The sequence below is a fragment of the Tamandua tetradactyla genome, chromosome 11, assembly GCF_023851605.1.
Source record: "Tamandua tetradactyla isolate mTamTet1 chromosome 11, mTamTet1.pri, whole genome shotgun sequence".
Lineage (NCBI taxonomy): Eukaryota > Metazoa > Chordata > Mammalia > Pilosa > Myrmecophagidae > Tamandua > Tamandua tetradactyla.
The window spans coordinates 94,387,981-94,412,513 of record NC_135337.1 but is presented as its reverse complement, the minus strand read 5'-3'; the positions used below and the strand labels follow the sequence as shown (position 1 = coordinate 94,412,513).

Here is a 24,533-nt window from a genome sequence, read left to right as displayed (position 1 = left end):
ACTGTGGTCCCAAGCTGGGACCCTCACCCGCGAACATGACGGTGTCAGCCTCTGCTCGGATGTCCTCATCTGACAGTACCTGCCCATCTTCATCCTGGAGAGAAAAATAGACTCCCAGATTCACTCCAGCTCTGAGAGCCTCCCACGCTCACCAAGGCGTTGTCTGAAGATCCATCCTCCATCCCGAAACACAAGCCCACCCTGCACTCTGACACCTGCCTTCCTCTCCATGCCGCAGGACCCACCCACAAGCCACCTTCCTGGTGTCCTTACCTCCTGTTTGGCCCTAGTGGAAGGAATCAATTCTACATGAATATTTTCATGCATGCTGAGAGCTTTCTGAGAAAAATATTGCTGCAGTTTGAGTTATGAGATGATCGAACGGCAATACACTTTGGAAGTCAGAGCTTCTGCCTAGCTCAAGACACTTTTGCTTGCCATCTCAGAAAAGGAATCCAGAGAGTCCTTTATTCTCCCCTCCAAGAGGGAATGTAAACTAGAACTTTGCCTTCCTGCCACAGAGAACTTGTTACACTCTAGAACAGAAGTCTTGGTATCATCTATCCGTCTGTCTGTCTGTCTATCTATCTATGTATCTATCTATCTAGCATCCATTTCCATCTCCCCCAGAGGAGAAGAAGGGCGGATGTGACAGCCTCCCATACAAACTCAAGGAATGATAATGGGGACTTTACTCTCCTGTGGTGCAAATTCTAGGCAGGTACAGGGAAATGCATGGGCCCACGTCCTGTTGCCCTCAGAATAATTGGAGAACAGAGAACTGTGCTGGTATGAAAAGATATATGTGCCCTAGAAAAGCCTTTAATCCTAATCCCATCTTGTAAAGGCAGCCATTTCTTCTAATCCCTATTCATTACTGCATGTTTGAATCTGTATATAGATCATCTCCCTGGAGATGTGACTCAGTCAAGAGTAGTTGTTAAGATAGATTAGGTGGAGATGTGTCTCCACCCATTCAGGTGGGTCTTGACTAAGTTACTGGAATCCTATAAAGGAGGAGACATTTTGGAGAATGAAAGAGATTTGGAGAGAGCAGAGCAGAACGACGTAGCCATGGGAAACAGAGAGTCCACCAGCCAGCGACCTTTGGAGATAAAGAAAGAAAATGCCTCCTGGTTCATGAGACAGGAAGCCAGGAGAGAAAGCTAGCAGATGATGCCGGATTCACTACGTGCCTTTCCAGATGCGAGAGAAACCCTGACCATGTTTGCCATGTGCCTTCTCACTTGAGAGAGAAACCCTGAACTTCATCAGCCTTCTTGAACCAAGGTTTCTCTCCCTGGATGCCTTAGATTGGACATTTCTATAGAGTTGTTTTACTTGGGACATTTTCGCAGACTTAGAACTGTAAACTTGTAACTTATTCAATTCCCCTCTTAAAAATCCATTCCCTTTCTGGTATATTACATTCCAGCAGCTAACAAACTAGAACAGGAGCCGTCATGATTTTTAACTGGCTGTTGTTATTGCATTGAGTAATCAATGGTCTGCTCTGCTCCCAGGTTCTAATGTCTAATTCATCTGTCATATACATCTGACAGTATAACCGAGAGAATAGGATTGGGCAAACACGTATGACTGCTAAATCACGGTATTCCTATCCGGCCCAGCCTTCAGTGTTTAGGAGCAGCCAGAAGGAAAAACCTGAGACGGTGGAATTGTAACCCATGGCAAACTCTGGGACCCGTCTGTAACTACCAGTTGAAAAGTGCTTTGAAAATTATTGCTTTTTTCTTTCTTTGCTTTGTATATATGTTCTATTTTACAATTAAAAAAATGTCAAAAAAAAACTGAAAAGGACTCAGAGTTAGAGCTCTGAAGCTAAGAAAGTCAGCAGTACCCCATACGTGAACTGTTTAAAAAGTTGAAAAGGGGATCAGACCTAAACTAGAGATAAGAATGAAGGTGATCTGGACAGGTAAATCAGAACACAAGGCAACATTTTAAATCTTCCACTTCTGTGTGAGACCCAAGGGAAGGCTGTTTATTTGGTGCAAAATTTATACTTTGGGTAGTGCATTTCCTAATTTGACTTGAATAGTCAGTTTAGGTAAACACCAAAGGTACATGGAATCTTGAATAGGGCGTGAGATTTTGTTGATTTGTTCAGGTTAGTGTGATGCCCCGATATATTCCAGAGAACTTTGCACATTGAATGAAGAAGTATTTGCAAAGTCCCTTTGGGGGACTGGGGAGAAAGGAGGAAATATTCAACCTCTCCATTTGGAGAATTCCTCATATTTTTGCAGGCAGTGGGTACAACCAAATCAATAGGCCGAACCCTTGATCTTGGGGTTTGCCCCTATGAAACTCATTCCTGCAAAGAATAGGCTAAGCTTACTTATGATTAGGCCTAAGCATCACACCTAGAGAACCTCTTTTGTTGCTCAGATGTGGCCTCTCTCTCTCTCTAAGCCCAACTTGGCAGGTGAACTCACTGCCCGTCCCCCTTCGTGGGACATGACTCTGAGAGGTATAAATTTCCCTGGCAAAATGGGACAGAAATCCCAATCAAGGTGTGTTAGTTAGATTCGGTTGTCAACTTGGCCAGGTGAGCATACCTAGTTCTGTTGCTGCAGACACAAGCCAGTGATACGCGAATCTCATCTGTTGCTAATTACATCTGCAGTCAGCTAGGAGGCATGTCTGCTGCAATGAGTGACGTTTGACTTAATTGGCTGGTGCTTAAATGAGAGAACGCAATGTAGCACAGTCAAGCAGCTCGGCATTCCTCATCTCAGCACTCGCAGCTCAGCCCAGGCCTTTGGAGATGCAGAAAGAAGTGACCCCGGGGAAAGTTGTTGGAACCCAGGGGCCTGGAGAGAAGACCAGCAGAGACCATCTTGTGCCTTCCACGTAAGAAAGAACCTCAGTGGAAAGTTAGCTGCCTTTCCTCTGAAGAACCAACAAAATAAATCCCCTTTTATTAAAAGCCAATCCGTCTCTGGTGTGTTGCATTCTGGCAGCTAGCAAACTAGAACACAAGGGATTGAGAAAGCATTCTTCACTGAAAGGGGACAGGGAGAAATGAGACAAAATAGTGTCAAATAGAGCCGAGAGGTTATCCTGGAGGGTCTTCTTACACATTCTATAGATGTCCCTTTTTAGTTTGTGATGTATTGGAGCAGCTGGAGGGAAGACCCTGAAACTGCTGAGCTGTGTTCCAGTAGCCTTGATCTTGGAAGACGATCGTATAATGATACAGCTTCTACAATGTGACCGTGTGATTGTGCAAAAAAAAAAAATCTCAAAGGACACTTAGGAAAAAAAAAAAGGGAAATCAAATCCTAGTCTACGTCTAGAATTGAGGTCATAGAGAAGCCCACCTTGGCCAGCAGGAGCACGTCGATGAAGTCCAGCGTCTTGGTCCTGGCCTTGTCCATGAGGAAGTCATCAGCGCCCTGGTCGGGGAGGGTGCGGCGCCGCTCCTGGATGACGGCGTCCGTGAAGTCGTGCACCAGCCGGCAGGCCCTGCGGAAGCGCCGCCCGTCGGGACTGAGGTGGTACAGGAAGTCCCAGTGCAGGAAAATCTGCTGGTTCCGTTTCTCCGCGAGGGCGCTGAGCTCCAGGATGGCGGCAATATATTCGCTGGGCTTCCTGCAGGAGGACGGCATACAGGGAGGCAACAACGTAACACACCTGAAGCCTGAGGAGCACGTGCCACCTGGAAGCTGGAAAGCTGTGCTTTCTCCCAGGAACCTGAGCATCCAGGAAAAGGTGGCCTCAGGGACATATGGCGAGCAAGACCTAGTAGGCATGACTTTCCACCATTCTCCTCTCCCTGCTTCCCCATCTCAGAGACCTGCCTTCTGGTCCCCATGTCCCAAGGGCATGCCTGGGACATCATGACTAACTCTCCTCTCCTGCCCAATATTTCATATTGTCCCTTCTCCTCCCCTAACCTCTCCACCCACTTCAGACATCACTCTTCAACAGAACCACAAGCCCAGCCCTTGCCGGTGTCTCCTCATATCCAGTGTCAGCACAAGCATCAGAAGACAGGCATACGCAGAGACACATCTCCAAACCTCTGTTCTGACCACACCACCCATCAGCTCACCCCCTGCCATTCTTCCTAGGAACTTCAGGATAAAGCTCATTTACCTTTGCCTAGTTTATGAGAGCCTTAGGATGTAGCCCTTACATGTCCCCAATCAGTTTTCCTAAGCGCATCCTTGCTCTCTTCATCCTAGCCTCCTTGCATTTACTCAAATATTCCCATTTCTTTCTGTCTGCCCCCCTCCCCCACACTGTACTCCAAAGCCCAGCTCTGGCCCACTTCTTCCAGGAAGACCCTTCTGATTGCCCTGGTCAGTCCACCTCCCCCACCTATGCCCTGGGTCAGTGGACCACGTTCCCAGGACCTGGTGAGGACTCACTCCTGGCAGTGGCTGTCGAAGCTGAAGACACATTTCTGCAGACTGTCCAGGGTCATGAGGCTGATGTGCTCAAACATCTCCAGGCGGGCACTGCCCTCCAAGGCCAGGCGCTGCCACTTGGCCTTAGACAGGGAAAGAACTTGGGCTTGGCTCACTCTGCCCAGAGCCTCCTCCCCATCTCCAGCCAGCAGATTGGACTCAACCCTGAACTCATCCTTACTGTCCTTCACCCCGGACACCCCCTTTCAGGGAGGACCAAGTTTTGATGGGAAAGCTGTCCCTGTGAGGACATGAAGACTCCATGACCGGAATTCAGAAGACATGGGTCACGTCCCGGCTGTGCCTCCTGTGCTCTGTGTGCCCCTGATGCAACCTTCCTTCTCTAGGGACCAGCTGTCAGATCCTCAGTAACAGTTAAGATGACCTTCTTCAGTGTCAGATAAAGAAGTTTACTTACTGATTGAATGACTCTGGGCAAGCTCCCCAATATCGCTGAGCCTCAGTTACCAATACTGGTAATGACAAACTCTACCTCTTATGGGTATGAGAATTAGACAGCATAGATCTTAGAATGGCGCTGTTTCTGATATATACTGAGTGCTTCATGAAGGTTTGTTTTCATTCTATTCATCAGCAGCAGCCTTGCTATAGACTGACTGTAGAAATGTGCACCTTTGTTGGGAAAGAGGGTCCATCATGGATCCTGAGCATCACTTCCCTTCTTGCCAGGCATGCCATGAATGCAAGGACCTGAAGCTTTGTACTTGGACTCTCTCTCAGAGCTGTGTTTGTATTGCGCAACTTGAGGGATGATATGTCTTCCCTTAGATAAATATTAGGATTGCTTCTGCTTACTACGAAAGTTACAGAATCCCTAAACGTAGTGGTTCTCCCCTATAATGCAATGTTCTCCATGTGAAGGCACACGGTTTTTTTGTATGCTGTATGGCAGGGTCACATTTTGTTCTTGCAAAACGGGATACTCACATGGAAAAAGAGTTCACCATTTGATGAATTTTTGTGACTTTGTTTTGCTTGTATGTTTTTTGGGTAGTGCATGGGCTGGGTATCAAACCCAGGTCTCCCTCATGGCAGGCGAGAATTCTACCACTGAACTACCCCTTCAGCCCACATTTTGACCCACCTATATCTCCTCTATGAGATTTGCATGGCTTCAGAAAACCATACAAAACAACATGAAGCAAACGCTTCTAGCTGTGTTGTGAATGGGAAAGTCCTTTTTCTCTGACTCAAGAGCCTTTTCATTTAGGGCAGGATCTGTGAAATAGTTGCAAGCTAATTTATTAGATCACATTTAGGGAAAATCACAGGCAGTTCACAAAGTATTTTACCCCAATGCTTCCCTTAGCCCTGTATCCACGGCCTTTGCAATGCAGATTTGCAGCAACTTCCAGGAGGAAGTAGAGCTTATTTCCCCAGTAAAATAGCCTGATGCCATGACATACTTTGTCTAATAGAATGTAGTGAAAATGATGAAGTGGCAATTCTTCCCCTAGGCTTCCAGAGGCATTTCCATTTACTCTCACTCTCTTGAAAACCTGCCTCCACCATGTGTGCAAGTCTGGACTGCCTGCTGGAGGGAGAAAGATCTCATGGACGGAAGTCCAGTTGTCCCAGAAGAGGCTATCCTGGGTCAGCCTGAGTCAACCATGATCCAACTGTGGAAGACAAATGATCCTGGACTAGCAGGTCTGCCTAACTGCCCCCAACTGACCACAAGTATATCCAAGTCCAGGAGAACCAGTCACCTGACCCATGGACATCTAAGCAAGAATAAACTCTTATTGTTTTAAACCAGTGAGTTTGCCATGGTTACTCAGCAACAGCTACTAAGTCCTCATCACCTTTATCATTGATCAATCCCAAGGACTGTGGGAGGGAGATAGGAACTGACACCTTTTGATCACTACTAAGTCACCGTGACCCCCTCCGACATGGAGATAATTATCCCCTTAAGTATATGAGGAAACTGAGGCACAGAGAGAAAAAGCAATGGCCTCAAAGCCATCCAAAATAGCCAAGACTCCAGACCACATTTTGTCTGAGGTCCCATCCACCCAAGGCTCCAGCTGGGATCGTGGGTTCAAGGGACTCACGTGCATGATGTTTGCGCTCTCGTTGAAAATCGTCATATAGGGTTTCAGGATGTTGAAGTGGAAGGCGGGTGTCAGCATGCGGCGGTGACGGCTCCACTTGTCACCAGCACTCAGCAGGACCCCATCTCCTGGTAGAGGCAGTGATGGGAAGTAGGTGAGGGCACCCCTTCCCCTGGCCTCCAAGGTTGTCCTCCACCCCCTTTGCCCACAGTTACTCACCCAGCCAGGGCTTCAGGAAGTGGTAGAAGATCACATCTTTGGGTGCTATGGCGGCTGACATGAGAGATGGGCCATCAGGAGTCACAGAGGGGTAGGGGAGGGGGTCTCTTGTGGGAGCCTGTCCTTCTTCCCACCAAGCCCAGCAAAGCAGGGAAGGGGCCTTGGACAGAGGAAGCATGGAGGAGCGAGTGCTTAGAGGGAACCACACAAAGCTGCAGCAGCAGAGAAGGGCACAGAGAGAGCCACAGACACACCTCAGCTTACTTAGACACACCCTAACACAACCCAACACACCACTCTAGCATGACACGTCTTCTCTACAGTCCAACATGTTCTGAAATACCTGAGTGTAGCCAACATTCCACAGAATGCATCGTGTGGACCAAAGACACCCTGACTGCCCCGTCATTGCACGACACCTCCTGACATGGACCTCAATATCTGCAACGGCCACAACATATACAACGTGCCGTGATGTGTACAACATGAAACAGCATGCTCTGACTAGGGCCAAAGGCAATCTGACATGACTTCAGGTGCCTCACATATGGGTTCCAGACATAACAGGAATATGGTCTTGTTCATGTCCCCAAATAGACCAAATGTGATCCAGGGATATCTTTTAATAAAGGCCTTATTTTAATTTTCCTTCATTATCACTGCTTATCAGCAAGGATTAATATTGCATTCATTAGAATTCATCCAATACAAAATAAACTTGTTCCTCTAAAGTTGCTTTCCACATGCTCCTTCTGATGCCAGATATTTTTCTACAATGTCTTTTGTTACATAGCTTGATGGAGACAGAGCCCATACTTATTATTCCTATTAATACAGCAAAAGATTGGGAGGAAGGGACAAGCCGGAGGGCAGCAGGACCCAGGTTTCTTCGCTCCAGCAGAGCTGACATGATGGATACTCTATTGGCCACATTACCTCTCCTAATGGATGTGCTGTTCTAATTGGCAGGTTAAGTGCCCTGGGAAAAAGGGCTTGAGCCATTAGCATCTACAAAGACAGCATGGTCATGACTGATATCTTATACCTGCCTCATTCATAACTCAAATAAGGTCCAGACATTTATCAAAGAGACCGTGGGTCCCAGACCCATTCCAGCACTGACCTCAAGCAAGACATAAAACTGACTCAGAGGTAAGCAGGAGGAGAACCAGGCTATCTCAAACAGCAACTCCAAAAGAGACCCAGAGAGACACCAGCGCAACCTAAATGCCTTTGGCCAGAGGTGAGCCCCAGACATGAGTGAGGCCAAGATGATCCCAGGTGCCAGCACACACCAGCCTTGTCCAGATGTGGCAAGACAGCAAACATTACACGACCTTTACCCTAGGCAGGACCAAACGGAACCACTGGTCAGACAAGTGGGGGTTCAGGTGGGCAGGAAACAGCAGCCCCTCCCTTCATACACCTGTGGGCCATCCACCCAGCTGCAGGCAGCACAGGGACCTCAGCAGTGGTCAGGCTGTGGCTGATGGGAAGTACACCTGGAGTAAAGAGGATGGGTTTGATGAGTGAGGGGTGGAAGATGGAGGCACCTTCATGATCGGGGCCCCCCACAAGCAGCCCACCTCCACAGGTGTTCACCAGACCCTGTGTGTAGAGAAGACCCTCCTTCGAGCTCTGAATCTGGAGAGGAACAAAAAGGATCAAATTCACACCCTTCCAGGCTGCCCTAGACAAACACCTGGAGGATAGGACCCAGACCCAAGCCCTGTGACCCCAGCCAGCTGCCAACCTCTCTGCACTAAGCTGTCTCCTTGGTCCCACAGCCTGAGGCAGGAAAAAGTACTCATGATGCATATTGGATGGTTCTTCCTAGACTTTTCAGAAAGATTCTCTTTCTTTGCTGAGACCTCAGCAACCAGAGCAACCAGGAGCTGACAAGAGTCACCCACCACCACTGCCCTCTGCACCACCCTGTCCCCAGCATTAAAATTCCTACTCATTGTTCCTGACCGAGTTCCAGCAACTTCTCCTCCAGGAAGTCCTCCAGCCTTCCCAGCAGAAGCCTGGCATCTCCTCTGGACTGTCCCAGCCCATCTCTCTCACGCTGTGGCCCCATTCCTGACCACACATGTTTGAAGGTATCTCTGCACAGATCCGTCTCCCCCACACCGGGAGCTCCTCCAGACCAGGGTTTGGGTTGAAGCCTTATTGGGTGCCATCAAGACCCCAAACATGAGGGTGGGTGGCAGATAGTGAGTTGACGGTTGGTGCATAAGTAAAGAAAGAGAAGGAGAAAGAGAGCTGAGAGGGGAGAGAGTCGGAGGTTCCTGGACTCCCTGCAGAGGCCCTCGGAAGCTTGGTGGTAGGGGTCCTAACACCCTTGAAGCCCCCATGGTGCCCATCCCCACAAGCTCTGCATGGGTACCTGAGGCGTTGGTGACACACCGGACAGCGTCTGGGTGGAACACACTGATGACAGGGTTGAAGGGCCCCAACCAGATCATGAACGTCTGGGAGTAGGTGGCCACCAGCTCAGTCACTTTCATGATGCCTTCTTCATTGAAGATGATCTGCAAGCAAGAGCGTGTGGTCACCTTACCAAGAGGAGCCGCTGGCAGAGCCCCCCACTACCTGGTCCAGCTTCTGCAGTGAACAGTGGGTGTAGGGGCTCAGCAATGATGGAGGGAATCAAGGGTCTCTGGGGCCAGAAGATCCTGCAGTCTTCAGGTCTCAAGGGCATGACTCAGGGCAGAGAGAGAAGACAATTTCTCTACCCGCTGGGAGGCAGAGCTGGGGGAAGAAGACAAAGGTTCTCATCTGGGAGAAGCCTGAAGGGGAGGGCCTGTGGGGCAGAGCCGGTGGAGGAGGTCCCGTGGGGAGGATCGTGTAGGGAGGTCTGCAGAACGGGCACCATGAGGTGTTGGACGGCCCCCGGAGACAGACATGAATTCTATCAGAATGTCGCCCCCCCTGGAGCACCACCTGTATACCAAGCTGAGTGCAGAGAATCTCCGTGTACCTTCTCCCTGAGCCTACAGAGATGCCCATCGTTGGGGCCGTTCACAAATCAAGAAACTGCGGCCATGTCCACAGAAGAGGCCAGGTGAACAATCCTCCGTAGTCGGACAGGATGCCCAGACTCCTCGGGCAAGTGGGCACAGATCATTGGCGCCTGTGTGACCCATCATCTACCTGCAACAACCCTGGGGCAAGGATTCCATGCACTGGATGAAGTCTGTCCAAGAGAGGGAGAGTGACAGCAAGAGGATCGCAGGAGGGGATAGGTGATCAGGACCAGCCTCCAAGGCCGCTCGGGGAAGCAGAACTCCATAGCCTCTGGGAATTCCAAGACCCAGAATTTCAAGAAACCTCCAGGAAGGGTTTAGGAGATTCGCGTTTCCCGAGCTGTAGTTCTCATCCCGGGCGCGGGGGGGAGCTCGTCATCTACGCACATCCTCCAGATGGTGTGGAGGGGACGAGGTTGGACTCCGTCCTTCTGGCCTTGGATGTGCCAAGGAGGTGATGGAAAACCCAGCCACAAGGACATCAAACCTTTGTAGAGTGCCAGCTGTATGCCAGCCCCTTGGGTGAGCATTGTGGATCGATAACCTGCCCCCCAGTCTAATGGGAGAAATAGATAATTAACAAACAATTAGACAATTAGTTGTTTAATTAAAAGTGTGAGCAAGGTCATGTCAGAGGAGGTCAAGGCTGGGAGTCCGGGAAGGCTTCTGAGAAGGGAAGTGCCCCACTTTTATCCAGGTTGGGACATGCAATGATTGATCCAATCTTGGGAGCAGAGGGCAAGATAAGAAGAGGAATTTGCACCAGGAGGGCTGGGGGAGGGGAGGCACCCCTCTTCTCGCCCAGCTGTTCCTCTCGGCCCAGCAAAGGCCGGGCACTGCCTGAAGTCCACTGAAAGGACAAGACAGAGGCAGACCCTGGACTTTGCCCCTGAGGGTGGCTGCATGTTCAGGAGAGACTATGGGTGGGCAGATCAGCTGTGAGTCCTTCCAGCCCGCCCTGGGAGCCGCCAGGGGAGACAGAGGTGCACTAATGTGGGGCCGACGGCAGGAAGGTGACCCAAAGCAGGCTCAGTGGGGTGGGGTAGGAATGAGAGGCCTCAGAGCGTGGGGTGGAGTAAAGGGGAGAGAAGTGGCCCTGGAGGCTGAGTGAGGAAAGAGGGGCTCCCCTCGGCTCTGAGCTTCTCTGCAGTGCTGGACCCAGCCCAGCCCCCCATCTCTCAGCTCCCTGAGCCCCATTTCGGACCCTCAGGGAGTCCAGGCCTTGTCCTGGGGCCCCACTCACCAGACCCACGTGACCCAAGAACCAATGCAGTTTTGGGGGCTGCGGGAAGCACCGGAGGCGGCGGCACATGTCGTAGAAGGCAAAGGACCAGGCCAGGGCGCGGGCCAGGAGCCAGGAGGCCCCAACCATCAGCAGGAGCAGCCACGGGGAGGGGGCCACGGGCCCGAGTCCCAGCCACGACAGGCTCAGCAGCTGCATCCTCAGGACAGCCGGGCAGAGGGTGAGCTTCTGAGGGCAGGAAAGGGGGTGGCGATGGAGGGCTTGGAGGGTGAGACCTGTGGAGTAGAGGGAGAGGGCCAAGGAGGTGAGGGGCAGGACAAGGGGCGGGCAGGGAGGGGGAGGGAGGGCAGAGGGCAGGGTGCACCAAGCCAGGGCAGGGAGCCCATCGAGCTGAGGAAGGGTGGGGCCACACGGCAATTCAGGGCATGGGGAGAAGTGAGAGGAAGAGGAAGACAGACAGAGAAACAGAGACAGAGAGGCACAGAAAGAGACAGGGAGAGGAGGAAAGGGAGAAAGAGATGCAAGAACTAGAGACAGAGGGAGCTGGAGTCCAGAAGGGTCCAGTCTGAGCCAGGAGCCACCAGTGTTCCGGGCCAGGGCGCTCACCCAGTCTCAGTGGCACCCCTTCTCGACAGGGGCCAAGACAAAACACCCCCAACCCAGCCAGCCCCAGGCAGGCACCTTCTGTCAGAAGAGGCTCTTCCAGGGCAACTTCTTCCTTCCTCTTTCTGGAATATGTCTGCCCTTGGTCCCTGACCTGGGGAGCCTGGGAGGGACGGGGCTAAACCGACCAATCCCCGCTGGGCTCCTGCCTCTCCCAGCCTGGCAGCCTGCCCAAAATAAGAGGAGGGGAGGGTGTTGAGAGAAAGTGGAGCAGTGACTCAGCATCCCACAGCCTGGGCCAGGGATTCCCCAAGGCTCAGCAGCTCCCAGCAGGGGAGGGGAAAGAGTTGGGGTCAGAGGGACAGAATTCCCTGGCCCCCAGGTTTCCAGCCACGCTGCAGTCCCCAGGGCCAGGGTGTGGTGGGACAAAGCAGGAGGTCGGTGGCCAGGTGAGCATCGCCCAGCCATGTCCTCTTCCCAAAACACCTCCCAGCACGTGGGCCAGGAGGGGGTCGCGCAGAGCTCTCAGCCGCGCAGGAATCCAACCCTGACTCCAGCCAGCCGGGAAGAAAGGGTCCAGGCTCCCCAGGGATTATGATCATCAGAATTTGCGGATAAAGGGCCCAGGTTGGCACAGCACACCTGATGGGCTGCAGCAGTGAGCCTGAGAGGACGGAGGGGAAGCGGTGGGTCAGGTGAGAGAAGTGGTGAGCACGTGGGGTCCAAGCAGGGGAGAGACAGACCCCCAGGGCCCCAAGTCAGGCTCCATTCTGCCCCCTCCTTGCTGACTGTGGGCAGCATGGGCCCTTTCTGTGGCGTCAGTTTTCCCATCTGAATGAGGTGTGGGGTTCGGCCTTAGAGGGGTGGAGGGGTTTTCCTCAGGAGGTGGAAGGATCAGGAGCCCCGAAAAGAAGGAGAGAAGGGAAGGGACTGGCAACGTGGACTGGAGCTGCTTGTGGGCCAGTACTGTCCATAAAGTGGCCTACTCTGTGCAAAGAGCTTCATATAGTGTGCCTACTGTGTGTCGGGTACACATTGTAGACCACCTACTGTGTGCTGGGCCCTCTTCAAAGAGCACCTACCATGTATCAGGAACTCTTCATAGAGCACCTACTGTGTTCAGGGCACTCTACATAGTATACCTACTGTGTGCCTGACTTCTACGTAGAGCAGCTACTGTATTCTAGGTGCTGTTAATAGAATATCTACTGTGTTCCAGCATAGAGTGCTTACAGTGTGCTGAGCAGTCTGAACACTGGGCCTACTGTGTGCCGAGCTTCTGCTGTACAAGACCAACTGTGAGCCCGGTCCTCTTAATAAAGCACCTGATGTGCATGGGACACTCTTCATAGTAAGCCTACTTTATGCTGATTTTCAATACAGGACACTTACTGTGCGCTGCACACGGTATACCAAGCAAACTGTGTGCTGAGCATTCTTCATAGCGCACACCTATTGTGTACCAAGCATTCTACACGTAGCACCTACATGTAACCGGCACTATACATAAAGCACCTATTGTGTGCTGGACCCTCTGCATAGTAGCACTCTAAAAAAAAATGCCTACTTTGTGCCAGGCACTCTATATAGAGCATTTACTCTGAGCTGGACACTGCACAGTGTAACTACTGTGTGCCAAATAGTTTATGGAGAGTGCCTACTCTGTGCCAAGTGTACCTTCTATGTGCCAAACACTCTGCACAGAACACCTACTGTATGCCTGACTTCCACACATGCTGTGCCTATGGGTGCCAGACAGCCTACTTGGAACACCTACTTCTGTGCTGAGCACTACAGAGTGCACCTACTGTGTGCAGAATCGTCCACATAGAATGCTAAGTGTCTCCTGGGATTTTACACAGAGTGCACCTCCCGTGTGCCCAGCAGTCTTGGTAGAGCATCTACTGTGCGCTAGGCACTCTACATGAGGCACCTGCTTAAGCACCTACTGTGCACCTGGCACTCTGCATAGAGTGGGCCTATTGTGTTCCATATATTCTACAGAGGACATGCGTGCTATATGTCCAGCACTCCACACTGTGCCTGCTGTGTGCCAAGCACTTTGCATAGAATGTGCCTACCTCTCGTCTGGCATTTTCACTAAAGCATGCCTACTGTGTGACATGTAGTCAGCTAGAAGCACACCTGCCCTACCCCAGGCACTCTGCATGAAGCGAGCTCACCATGTCTCAGAAACGCTCCCTGCAAGACAACGTCTAAATCCTCCCTGCCACCTTTCTCTCGCTTTCTAGACAAGTCAGAGAGACCCAGGTGGTATCCACAGAAGGGGAGATGCCCATTTAACAGAAGAGGAAACTGGCCTTGGAGAGGGGATGCCTCTGGCCCAATGCTGCACAGCTGGAATGAACACTTGTCTGTCAAACTCCCAATCCCAAACCCCTTCCCTCTGCCACGCTCGCCACCCTGTTATCCAGGGACATTTCTGCTGGCGGAATCTCAGGCATCAGGGTGGCCCCATGAGGGCAGTACCTCGAGGCCTCATGCCCCTGCCTGCCTCTGCCCCCAGATGGAACACCCAGTGGGACTACTGCCACCATCCTGTCCCTCCCTGGCTTCTGCTCAGTTGTCCCCTAAAGGGTGGTCCCAGGTGAGGGGGAGCTTGAAGGGTGAGGCTCCCAGCACCTCCCAGGATGCTGGCAGGAGTGCTTTATCTTCCATGAATTTCACGGTTTTTCCAGTTAAAAAACCAGGAGAAACAGTTATACATCTCTCAGGTTTTGAAGTCTGTACAGAGAAAGTGATGGTGAACAGTCCTGCCACCCAGAAAATCACTGCAAAAATGTCTTTGTATCCATCTCTTGAAGACCTGAAAGTAAACAAAGTAATTGAAGGTCAAACTGCCTTTTCTGCAAACCCTGCCAACACAGAAGTTTTGTCAGAAGCTTCTGCTCCCATCGCTGAAGATGGAAGTTTCTATCCTGAGCTGTATCCAGCGCTCTCACAATGCATGGACTTGAGTCTAAATGAAGAAGGAGTACGTGCAAATATGGCCACGGTCCCTGAGAACCAGCGCAGAGGTTGGTAGTAAGACCTTCCAGTGTGAATTACATGGTGGCTCCAGTAACTGGTAATGATGTTGGAATTCGAAGATCAGAAAATAAGCCACGGATTTGTGAAGTTAGTTTTTGTAAGGATCACGATGGAAAATTTGGCCTCAGATTTAAGTCAGTAGATCATGGTGATTTTATCTAGCTAGTCCAAGCTAATTCTCCAGCATCTTAGGGTTGGTCTGAGATTTGGCGATCAAGTACTCCAGATTAACGGTGAAAACTGTGCAGGCTGGAGCTCGGATAAAGCACACAAAGTGCTCAAACAGGCTTTTGGAGAGAAGGGTACTGTGATTATTCATGAAAGGTTCTTTGAACGGACTGTTATCATGCATACAGATAGTACTGGCTTGTTGGCTTTATCTTCAAAAATGGGAAAGTCGCATCCAAAGTGAAAGATAACTGTGCAGCCCAAAACTGTCTTCTCAGAGAACACATCTGTGAGGTCACTGGACAGAATATCATCGGATTGAAGGACTCTCAAATTGCAGACACAATGTCAACATCGGGACTGTAGCTGCAATTACAGTCATGTCTGTTTGTGTCCTTGAATTTATTCTTTAAAGAAAGATATCCAGCATTGCGAAAAGCCTGTTGGATCACACCATTCCTGAGGTTTAAATGCCGATTACATCATGGAAACTAAGCTGAACCATTCCACTGCAGTGCACTTCTCCAGCAACTTGTACATTTGGCACATGAAGCTTTTCCAGAGCCAAGGAACGTATGCTGCATGGAGGACTTTCTGTCTTCCACAGGGCTGGGAATCTTCCTGTAAGACTGCCCAAGCTTCAAGAGAGTTGTAGCCTTATCCTGGTTTTACAGGTGCGGAACTTTCAAAAGATACGCAGACTTTCATAGATTAATTTATCTACCAGAAACTTGATGTTTTCTGTAAGCCATCGTAGTTAAAATGACTGATACTGGGACCTTAGTTCTGTATTGGAATCACCTTTATAGAATGAGTCCATCCTATCACTTTATTTCTATGGTAAATTGCATTTGTAATGTGTTGCCATGTGACATTTAGAATGATTGCCTTTGATAGTTTTTCCCTTAGGTCTTTTTTATGTGGGTATGTGTGTGTATAAGACACCAATGAAGTACACTGATTTAATTCCATTGAAGCATTATACAATATGTGTGGATTGCAAAAAAGAAAATGCGGTGAATGTCATTACCTTCACTTAAAACTGTTGCCTTAACGTGTTCATGAAGCATATAAAATAAAAGCCAAAGTGTAATTAATTGCTGTCTTTGTAAAATACACAGTGCAGTGCTATACTAAACTGAAATGTACACTAATGATTTCATGGTACTTATTAAGCTATAGCAGAGCTATTTGGTTGCATTTGAGATTCTCTAGCCGTTGCATTTTGGTATTCTTAACATTATAAAACTAGCTCCTTTGGAACTGTCTCCGAAGGCTGGCACTGTTCCATTTCCAGGCTCCTCCCTGCCAACAAAATGGCAGGGACACTTTTTCCTGATATTTTTGCTTTGTGTTTATTCTAATTACACATGTGCAAATAAAACTTAATTTAAAGAGAAAAAAAAAGGCTATACCTCCCAGAGCGTCCATCCTGCCATATGCTACTTAAGAACCTGCTTGTGCTCTAGACTCTGAGATGCAGCAGTGGCTATAGAAGACAGTCTAAGCCATCAAGAAGATGACATGCAGTGGGGGGACAGACAATTGTCACATCAATGAGCCAGAGCCTATGAGACCACCCTCGCCCAGTGCTGGTGGGAATGCAACATGGTGTGGTCGCTTTGGAAACAATTTAGCAGTACCCCTGCAGGTAAACCAGAGTTACCATAAGACCCTGCCATTCCACCGCCAGCTATTTATCCAAAAGAATTCACAGAAGCACTTGTTCAAGAACGGTCAGAGCCCAAAGTTGAAAACAACCCTAGTATTCATCAGGAGATGAATGGATAAACAAAATGTGGTCAGTCCGTGCAATGGACTATTACTCACCCATAAAAAGAAAACAAGTTCTGACCCATGCCACCACATGGGGGAACCTTGATAAAATCATGCAAGGGAAAGAAGCCAGACACAAAAGACCACATATTGTACAATTCCACTTTTTTGAAATGTCTGGAATAAGAAAATCATAGAGATAGAAAGTAGATTAGTGGCTGCCAGGAAAAGGGGGGGAAAGAGGAGTGACTTCAGTGCATATGGGGTTACCTTTGGGGTGATGAAAATATTTTAGAACTATATAAAAATGATGGCTGTACAGCCTTGTAAATATAACTAAATACCTCTGATTGCACACTATAAAATAGTTAATGGTTAATTTTATGTTATGTGAACAATATGTCAATTAAAAATACTATATCCGACAGTGATGTTATGTCAGGGTGGGTACTTAAGACAGCCCCACCTTAGGCCAAAGTGAAGGACGGCTACCAGGGGGAGGTGTCTTGGAGCAGCGGCACGGATGAAGACGGAGCATCTCCAAGGTTGGGGACCATATGGGCACAGCAGGTGTGGGGGTGTTTGCTTCCTGGACTCATGCTGAGTTCTCCAGCAAGCGGGACCTCAATCAGTGTCCTTGGGAAAGTCGACGTTGGCAGCAGACTTCTGACCTATTATCCAGCCAGAAGCAGGTGTTGAGTGTTCACTAGCCATGACCAAGAACTCAGAACCCAGCAGGTATCTGCAGTCTTGACCAGGAGCCATGGAGCAGGCATCCTGGGTTGCTGGAGAAGGTGGGGAAAGGGAATCAGTGTGAGAGGTGGAAACCCTAAGGGGAATCTCCCTTTTCTGGGGGTCTCTGCCTGAGGAGGCTGGAGGTTCCCCAGTGATTTCCCATGCCAGGAACGACTCAGCTACTTAATCACACAGGTGAGACTCATAGAAAGTTCCCAGTGGGAGAGAGAGGACATACAGGGAGATTGAGGCTCCTTCATTGCCAGGCCTCTTCCACCCGCCCAGAGCAGGCTGGGGGGCAGGTGTGTCAGAGCAGGGGGCCCATGACCTGCAGTGACCAGCCTCAGGCCCCATCATTCTGCTGAACCTCAGTTTCCTTGTCTGTAAAATGGGCTGACAAGGATTCGACCAGACACAGGCAGCCCTAAGAAAAAGCAAGTTCCTGGATGATTTGTGTGTAAAGATCCCATCCAGATATAAAACTTGTGAACATGCGTGCGTGTGCGCACCTGTCTGTACGAGCACTGGAAAAAGGATGAGAAGAATTTACACACAGAATTGGAAGCAGAATGGAAGGAAAGACCCTTTTAGCTTTCAATGTGTCCCTATTGCTTTGTTTTTCACACTGAGCAGGTATGCCTTTTATCATTAAACAGGAAAAAGGAGCAGGGGCAGAGGGAGGGTGCACTAACTAGGTGAGGGGTTGGCAGTTTCCATCACCCTGAAGACACACCCCCCAGGAATCACGGGGTCCTCTCTCAGGCCACTGTGGGGGCTGCGCCAGGAGCCAGGATGGACAAAGTTACAGCTGTCACAGTGCTCACGTCTGATGGGGGAAGCCAACAGATCTTGAGACCAAGTCAGATAGTGGCAGCAAAGCACTGCAAAAGAAATGAGCAGGTGAGCAGGCTAGAAATGACCAAGGCGCTGCTCTGCACAGCATATTCAGGCCGGGCCATCCATTGGAATCTGCATGACACAGAGGAGAAGACCAGCCTCTGTAGATACGTCAGGAGTCTAAAGACCCAGCCATGTGTGGGGCCATCAAAGGGCCTAAAAAATGTGTCAGCTATTGCTTCCTTCCTCAAACGCACTGAGATAAACAGAGACTGTGGGACAGCTGCCTTCAGGGCAGATGAAGTAAACAGGAAACAGCTGTGCTGGAAACCCAAGTCGGTGATGAAATCTGGCCCGACACTCATGCCAGAAACATTTGCTGCATTTCACTTAACATAATAAAAATAATCAAATCCCTAACCAACCTCTGATGTCAGCTCTGGGGCCAAATCCGTGGATCAGGGAAGCCAGCCTCTCGGAGATCAAAAGAGCTGACGTGAGAAACTTCAGAAAAGATCATGGATGGGATTTGTTGGGTGAAGCCAGATCAGAAAACATGACTTAGGGAGGCTCAGCAGGGCCCAACCCTTGGGGGAGGAAAAGGGAGTTTCTCATCCAAAAGCCAAGGATGGGGGGCTCAAAAAAATCAGGCCTCCCCTGCCCCCATCTCTATTCCTTCACCATCACGGCTTCTAGGGGAATTTCAGAGCCTGCTTGGAGTGGGGGAGAAGAAATTTGACACCCCAAGTGCACATCATTATTTAGAGAAGGAAGAAAAGAAATGGGGTATCTGGTGGTGGGAAAGGGGGTCAAGGGGATTTTTTTTTTTTTAATATAGGCAGGCACCAGGAATTGAACCCGAGTCTCTGGCACGGCAGGCGGGAATTGTGCCACTGAGTCACCGTCGCACCACCCCCAAGGGGATCATTTTTAAGTTTAAGAAAATATCAGCATTACTGGTATTCCAGTGGGGATGATCCAATGGTGTATAGACCTAAATGTAAAATCTAAAACTGTAACGGGTTGAAGCAAAACTATGGGAGGAAATCTTTGTGACCTTGAGTTAGACAAAGAGTCTTCATGTATAACATGTGAGCATAATCCAAGAAAACAGAAAAAGTGGAAGATCTGTACTTCATATAAATTTAACATGTTTTTGCTGTCTGAGAGACACAAGAGAATGAAAACACAAGCCACATGTCAGGAGAAAATACTTGCAAATCGCTTATATGACAAATGGCTTGTTTTCGGAATACATAAACAACACTCAAAATCCAACAATAAGAGGGCAAACAATGCAAGGAAAAAGAAATGAACAGAAGACGTAAACAGGAATTTCACACAAGAAGTATATGGATGGCAAATAGGATTTGAAAAGATGGTCAACAGTATTAGTCACTAGGAAATGCAAATTAAAGTTGCAGTAATACACCATTGCATACCTATATGAAAACCTATTTAAAACACTGAAAATGCTAAGTGCTGACATGTATTTGGAAGGACAAGAACTCTCATATGTTACTGACAGAAATGCAAAATAGCAGGCGCTTTAAGGTACATTCTGGCAATTTCTTATAACACTAAACATGCACTTCTAATATGAACCAGCAATCACATCCCAAGAGCAATGAAAATTTATGTTCACAGAAGAACCCGTACATGAAATACTCATAGAAGTTTTATTTATAGAGCCAAAAACTGAGCACAGCTTATAAATCCTTCAGCTGGTGAATATACAATGGAATACCACTTGGTAATAAAAAGAAACAAAGTATTGATCCAGAAACATGGATGAGTCTCAAATGCATTAGGCTAGGTGAAGAACCCAGACACCAGGGCTACATACCATAGAATCTCATTCATGCATTTACATGACAAAAGTAAAGAGATGGGGGACAGGTCAGTCGTTTCCAGGGGCAAAGAGTGTAAGTATATTTGAACTACCAAAGGGACAGCATGAGGAAATGTTTTCAGATGATAAAGCTGTCTGTATCTTGATTGTGGAGGTGGTGGTTACACAACTCTAGGTGTTTTTCAAAACTCAGAATCATTTACCAAATACAGCACATTTGATTGCATGTATACTTAAATGCAATGTTTAAATGGCATTGAGGGTGATTGCATAAATATACAATGAAAGGATACTGAAAAATAAAAGTTGTTGACCCAAGAGTGAAGTAGATCTGGCATATAAGGGACATAACTATTTTATTTATTGTGTTTTATTGTTCATGTGAGTGAATATATTATCTGTCAAAAATACTAAATTTAAAATTGAGGCACCACCTATCAAAGAGTCTCATCTAGTAAGTCTTGGATGATTTTCCACGCGATGCACTTAGAACTGAGGCACACTTTGGAAATTGCTTTCTTTGTAGATTCAGGCAAAACCTCTAAAGCTAAACTGACCAAACTCATCCTTTGCTCCACCTCTGAGTGACCTTGGACAGCTGAATTAACCTCTCCAATCCGCAGGATGGTGTGAGGATGCAGTGAGTTTTTACCTGGGGCAGCAGAGTGTTGCCTTCCCCTACCCATTGGTCTCCTCTGTCATAAGGACAAAGAATTCAGGGTCTGTGAGGGTCTCAGGAAATACGTATTCTAGAAAAGGTGCTTAACCACATCTCCATCATACGTGAATGTATGTGCATCTATTGGCCACAAAAATGAAATTTCTAAAACAAAAAGCATTTATTCAAGTGTAACTCAATTTATAACTGGCGGTGATATCACAAGCCATTCACAAGCACAAAGAGAATTTTTACAAAACGAGACAAAATTACTGTTCAAATTATTTTCTAGCATAATGCCACTTAAAAACTAGTGTCAGGCTTAAATCATTTGGCACAGTGTTTCAAGGTTCATTCATGTTGTCGCATGTATCACAACTTCACTCCTTTTATGGCTGAGTAATATCTCATTATATATAAGTACACATATTGTTTATCCATTATATTTGTTGAAAAACATTGAGTTCTTACCAAGTGTTCAGAGCGGGTTGAATGGAGAGCTATTGCTGAAAGGGTACAGAGTGTCTGTTGGGGTAATAGGGGTAATAAAAAATTTGGAAATATTCTGACGGTTACACAACATTTGAATGTAATTAACGCTCTTGAATCATACACTTAGAATGGTTAAAATAGCAAATTTTATGTTATATACATTTTACCACAGTAAGAGAATTTAGAGGCTTGAATGCTTAACATTTAAAGATATTAAGATGCACAATGATGTTTCAAAGAGTGATGCAAACGTTCAAAAAAATGATGAATAGAAAACTGTGATGATATCACGAGCCATTGATTGTGCACCATGTATGGAATGTTTGTATGTTACAAATGTCTGTTTGTATTTTGCTTTATCAATGAAAATATTTTTTAAAAAACAAATTTAACTGCAAAAAAAGGAAAACTTGAGGCCCTACAAAGTTGTTAGAATTAAAAAATATAAATTTACATATTAAAACGTATGAATAATGCTGTATGGTAAAATACTATTTTTAAGAAAAAAATTACATGTGTATAAGTGTATGTGTTAGATTCAGTTGTCAATTTGGCCAGGTGAGCATACCTAGTTCTGTTGCTGCGGACACAAGCCAATGGTACGTGAACCTCATCTGTTGCTAATTACATCTGCAGTCGGCTAGGAGGTGAGTCTGCTGCAATGAGTGACGTTTGACTTAATTGGCTGGTGCTTAAATGAGAGAACGCAATGTAGCACAGTCTAGCAGCTTGGTATTCCTCATCTCAGCACTTGCAGCCCAGCCCAGGCCTTTGGAGATGCAGAAAGAAGTCACCCCAGGGAAAGTTGTTGGAACGCAGGGGCCTGGAGAGAAGACCAGCAGAGACCATCCTGTGCCTTCCACGTAAGAAAGAACCTCAGTGGAAAGTTAGCTGCCTTTCCTCTGAAGAACCAACAAAATAAATCCCCTTTTATAAAAGCCAATCTGTCTCTGGTGTGTTGCTTTCTGGCAGCTAGCAAACTAGAACAGTGTACAAATAATTTAGGATATTTGCATGTAACAAGATCACATGCAAATAAAAAAACGGAAGGATATGCACGAGAATATTCACACTGATTATTTCCACATGTTGGAATTATGGGGGACTTTCATTTCTTGCTTTTGCTTAATTTTATCTTTTCTATAAGTGTGCCTCACTTAGAAAATGAACCGTTTGAAATAAAAATTCAAAGGCAAATAAAAACAAATCCGACTTTCAGTGTACATAAAGTAGTCTTGCATTTTTAGTATGCATTACGTGTTCTTGCATTTCGCTTTGCGATTTTCCTTTCGTTTTTTGAAGCTGGTCATCTTTCCCCGCCCCCACCCTGCAACCCCAGCAAGGCGCTCAGGCCTGACTCTGCTCCCCGCGTCCGCAGGATGCACCTACTCGGGCGCCCCCTGCAGGACCCGAGGCTGTAGCTCAGGGCGGCCGCTGTCCCGGGTGCTGAAGGAGGCGGTGCCTCCCCAGCCACTTCCGCCCTCCTTTGCGGACCCTCATGGCCGCCAATCCACGAAACATGTCGGCGAGATTGAAGTCTTGGTCGTGGATCACTGGGATATGCATTTGCTCCGCTTTGGCTTTGGCTTTCTTTTTCTCTGTTTCTAACTTCCATTCAGCTTCCCATCAAAGGCTCTTGTAGTTTCTCAGATAGGACTATGAGTATTTTGAACTTACAGAATAATCTACAGATGGTTTTCTTTGCCAGCAGGTTGCCACATTTCCAAAAATTTATGTTTATTTAACATTTGTGATTTCTGAAGTATCTTAAAATAAACATGTGATCCGAAATGGAGGGGGATAATCAACCCCCAATAAATGTTAATGTTTGAAAGGGTAGAACGCCTCTCACAGTGCACTGTTAGAGTCTCTGGCACAGTCCACTCCTTCGGCTATTCTAGCATCTGATGGATGCTAGGAACACACTCTTTCCTATATATAGGACGCACTCATCACAGCTATAAGGAAATCGAGACCAAAGTCCAACTGATACCTCCATTCAATTCAAAGACCAGGATATCTGGGTGAGGGGCAATGCACCCCCACATCCTTATGTGGGTTTTGTGGTCTGTAAATCTATAAACCCAGTGTCATTTTCACTCATAATACATCCAAGAGGAGAGTAATAACCAGGTAATGACAATTCAAAATTCCATTTGAGACTTTCTGTTTCCATTAGTGGCAATCTAGGTTATTTGAATTAATCATCCAACATTTTTTAACAACTTTAAAGCTGAATTCTCTTCCAATGTTAAGTGAATAAATGTACTAAAAATTACAAAAAGGAATTACAAAAAAAAACACTACTCAGATGAAAGTGAAAACCTTAGCATGAAATGAACATGAATTATATTTTTATTTTGGAGGCCTTTCTCAATTCAGAAAAAAATGGGAACCTCTATTCTGATGGCCTCCTAGTAAGGGGACAAAGAATCAAAACCCAAGGGTGTTACTAGGAGGGGAATCTGTAGGGAGACACTTATCACACAAGTGGAGATCTCAAAGGGCTAAACCTCAGGGATAAAATAAACTCGAATACAGAAGCACTCATCAAGTGTGAATACAGACTGAGTTTAAACTGCCTTGGTCATTTTGGGCACCCCAAACCTTGAGCTTCATTTAACATAAAACTTGGCGAGCGGGGATCCAAAGACTCCTCTCTTGAAAAGGATACCTTCTCCAGATTCTACAAATATTATTTCAAATACGATAGTCAATGTTCAAAGATATCAGGTACACAAGGACATTCACTCCATGGGTGAAAACCTGCAAAACAAGAGGCGACATAACAGACACTCAAAGGCTTCAGTTTTTGAAGTGACCCAGACACACACTAAAACAACTAGGCTCGTTATCTTCAATTAAGCAAATTAGCATAATCTTAGTAACCACAGTAACTTGGTAAAGAACACTGCGGTGAGAAGATTGGGAAGATTAGGAGAACAGGAAGGAAGCCAAGGAACCTGAGACATCATGAGGTAGAGGAGATAAACAGGAGAGGAGGTTTGAGAGTCAGCACTGGCTCAGTGGTACAGACACACCTGGGCTATAAAATAAAGAACACTTGTAGCAGGATATTGTTCTGAGATATTAACTGAAGTTTTTCTGAAACTCTTACCACCTTGTCCTTCCAATTGTCCCCCACTTTCAGAAACAATTATTTCCCATATGCACAGCCCTCAAGGGGCGGGGGAGCTGATTCAACGAACACAAAGATTAAAATTCATGCCCTTTAGTTGCAAGACACACTTAAAACATGGCACAGATAATAGTTTTGAAAGGCAATATACATTTTATTCACAAGGGGAGACAGACTTTCTCAGCAAGAAAAGAAAAATAATCACATTTAATTA

The 24,533-nt window shown here is 47.4% G+C and overlaps 1 protein-coding gene and 1 pseudogene across 6 annotated transcripts in view; one reads left to right on the top strand and one right to left on the bottom strand.

Moving 5' to 3' along the window:
- The window catches only part of LOC143650759 (cytochrome P450 4F2-like), a 49,470-nt gene that overhangs the window by 5,287 nt on the left and 19,650 nt on the right, over positions 1–24,533 (bottom strand). For 2 of the 6 annotated variants that reach the window (XM_077121940.1, XM_077121944.1), the window contains exons 1-8: positions 11,690–11,803; positions 11,009–11,283; positions 9,126–9,270; positions 6,737–6,790; positions 6,518–6,645; positions 4,401–4,522; positions 3,348–3,618; positions 28–94 (exon numbers count right to left, since the gene is read on the bottom strand). In XM_077121940.1, the coding sequence (XP_076978055.1) occupies positions 28–94; positions 3,348–3,618; positions 4,401–4,522; positions 6,518–6,645; positions 6,737–6,790; positions 9,126–9,270; positions 11,009–11,206 (985 nt within the window). In that variant the 5' untranslated portion in view covers positions 11,207–11,283; positions 11,690–11,803. Of the gene's footprint in view, positions 1–27; positions 95–3,347; positions 3,619–4,400; positions 4,523–6,517; positions 6,646–6,736; positions 6,791–9,125; positions 9,271–9,719; positions 10,967–11,008; positions 11,284–11,614; positions 11,804–24,533 lie in introns of those variants that run through there. The other 4 variants (XM_077121943.1, XM_077121942.1, XM_077121941.1 and 1 more) reach the window with 4 other exon arrangements.
- LOC143649701 (syntenin-1-like) lies at positions 14,360–15,892 on the top strand (annotated as a pseudogene).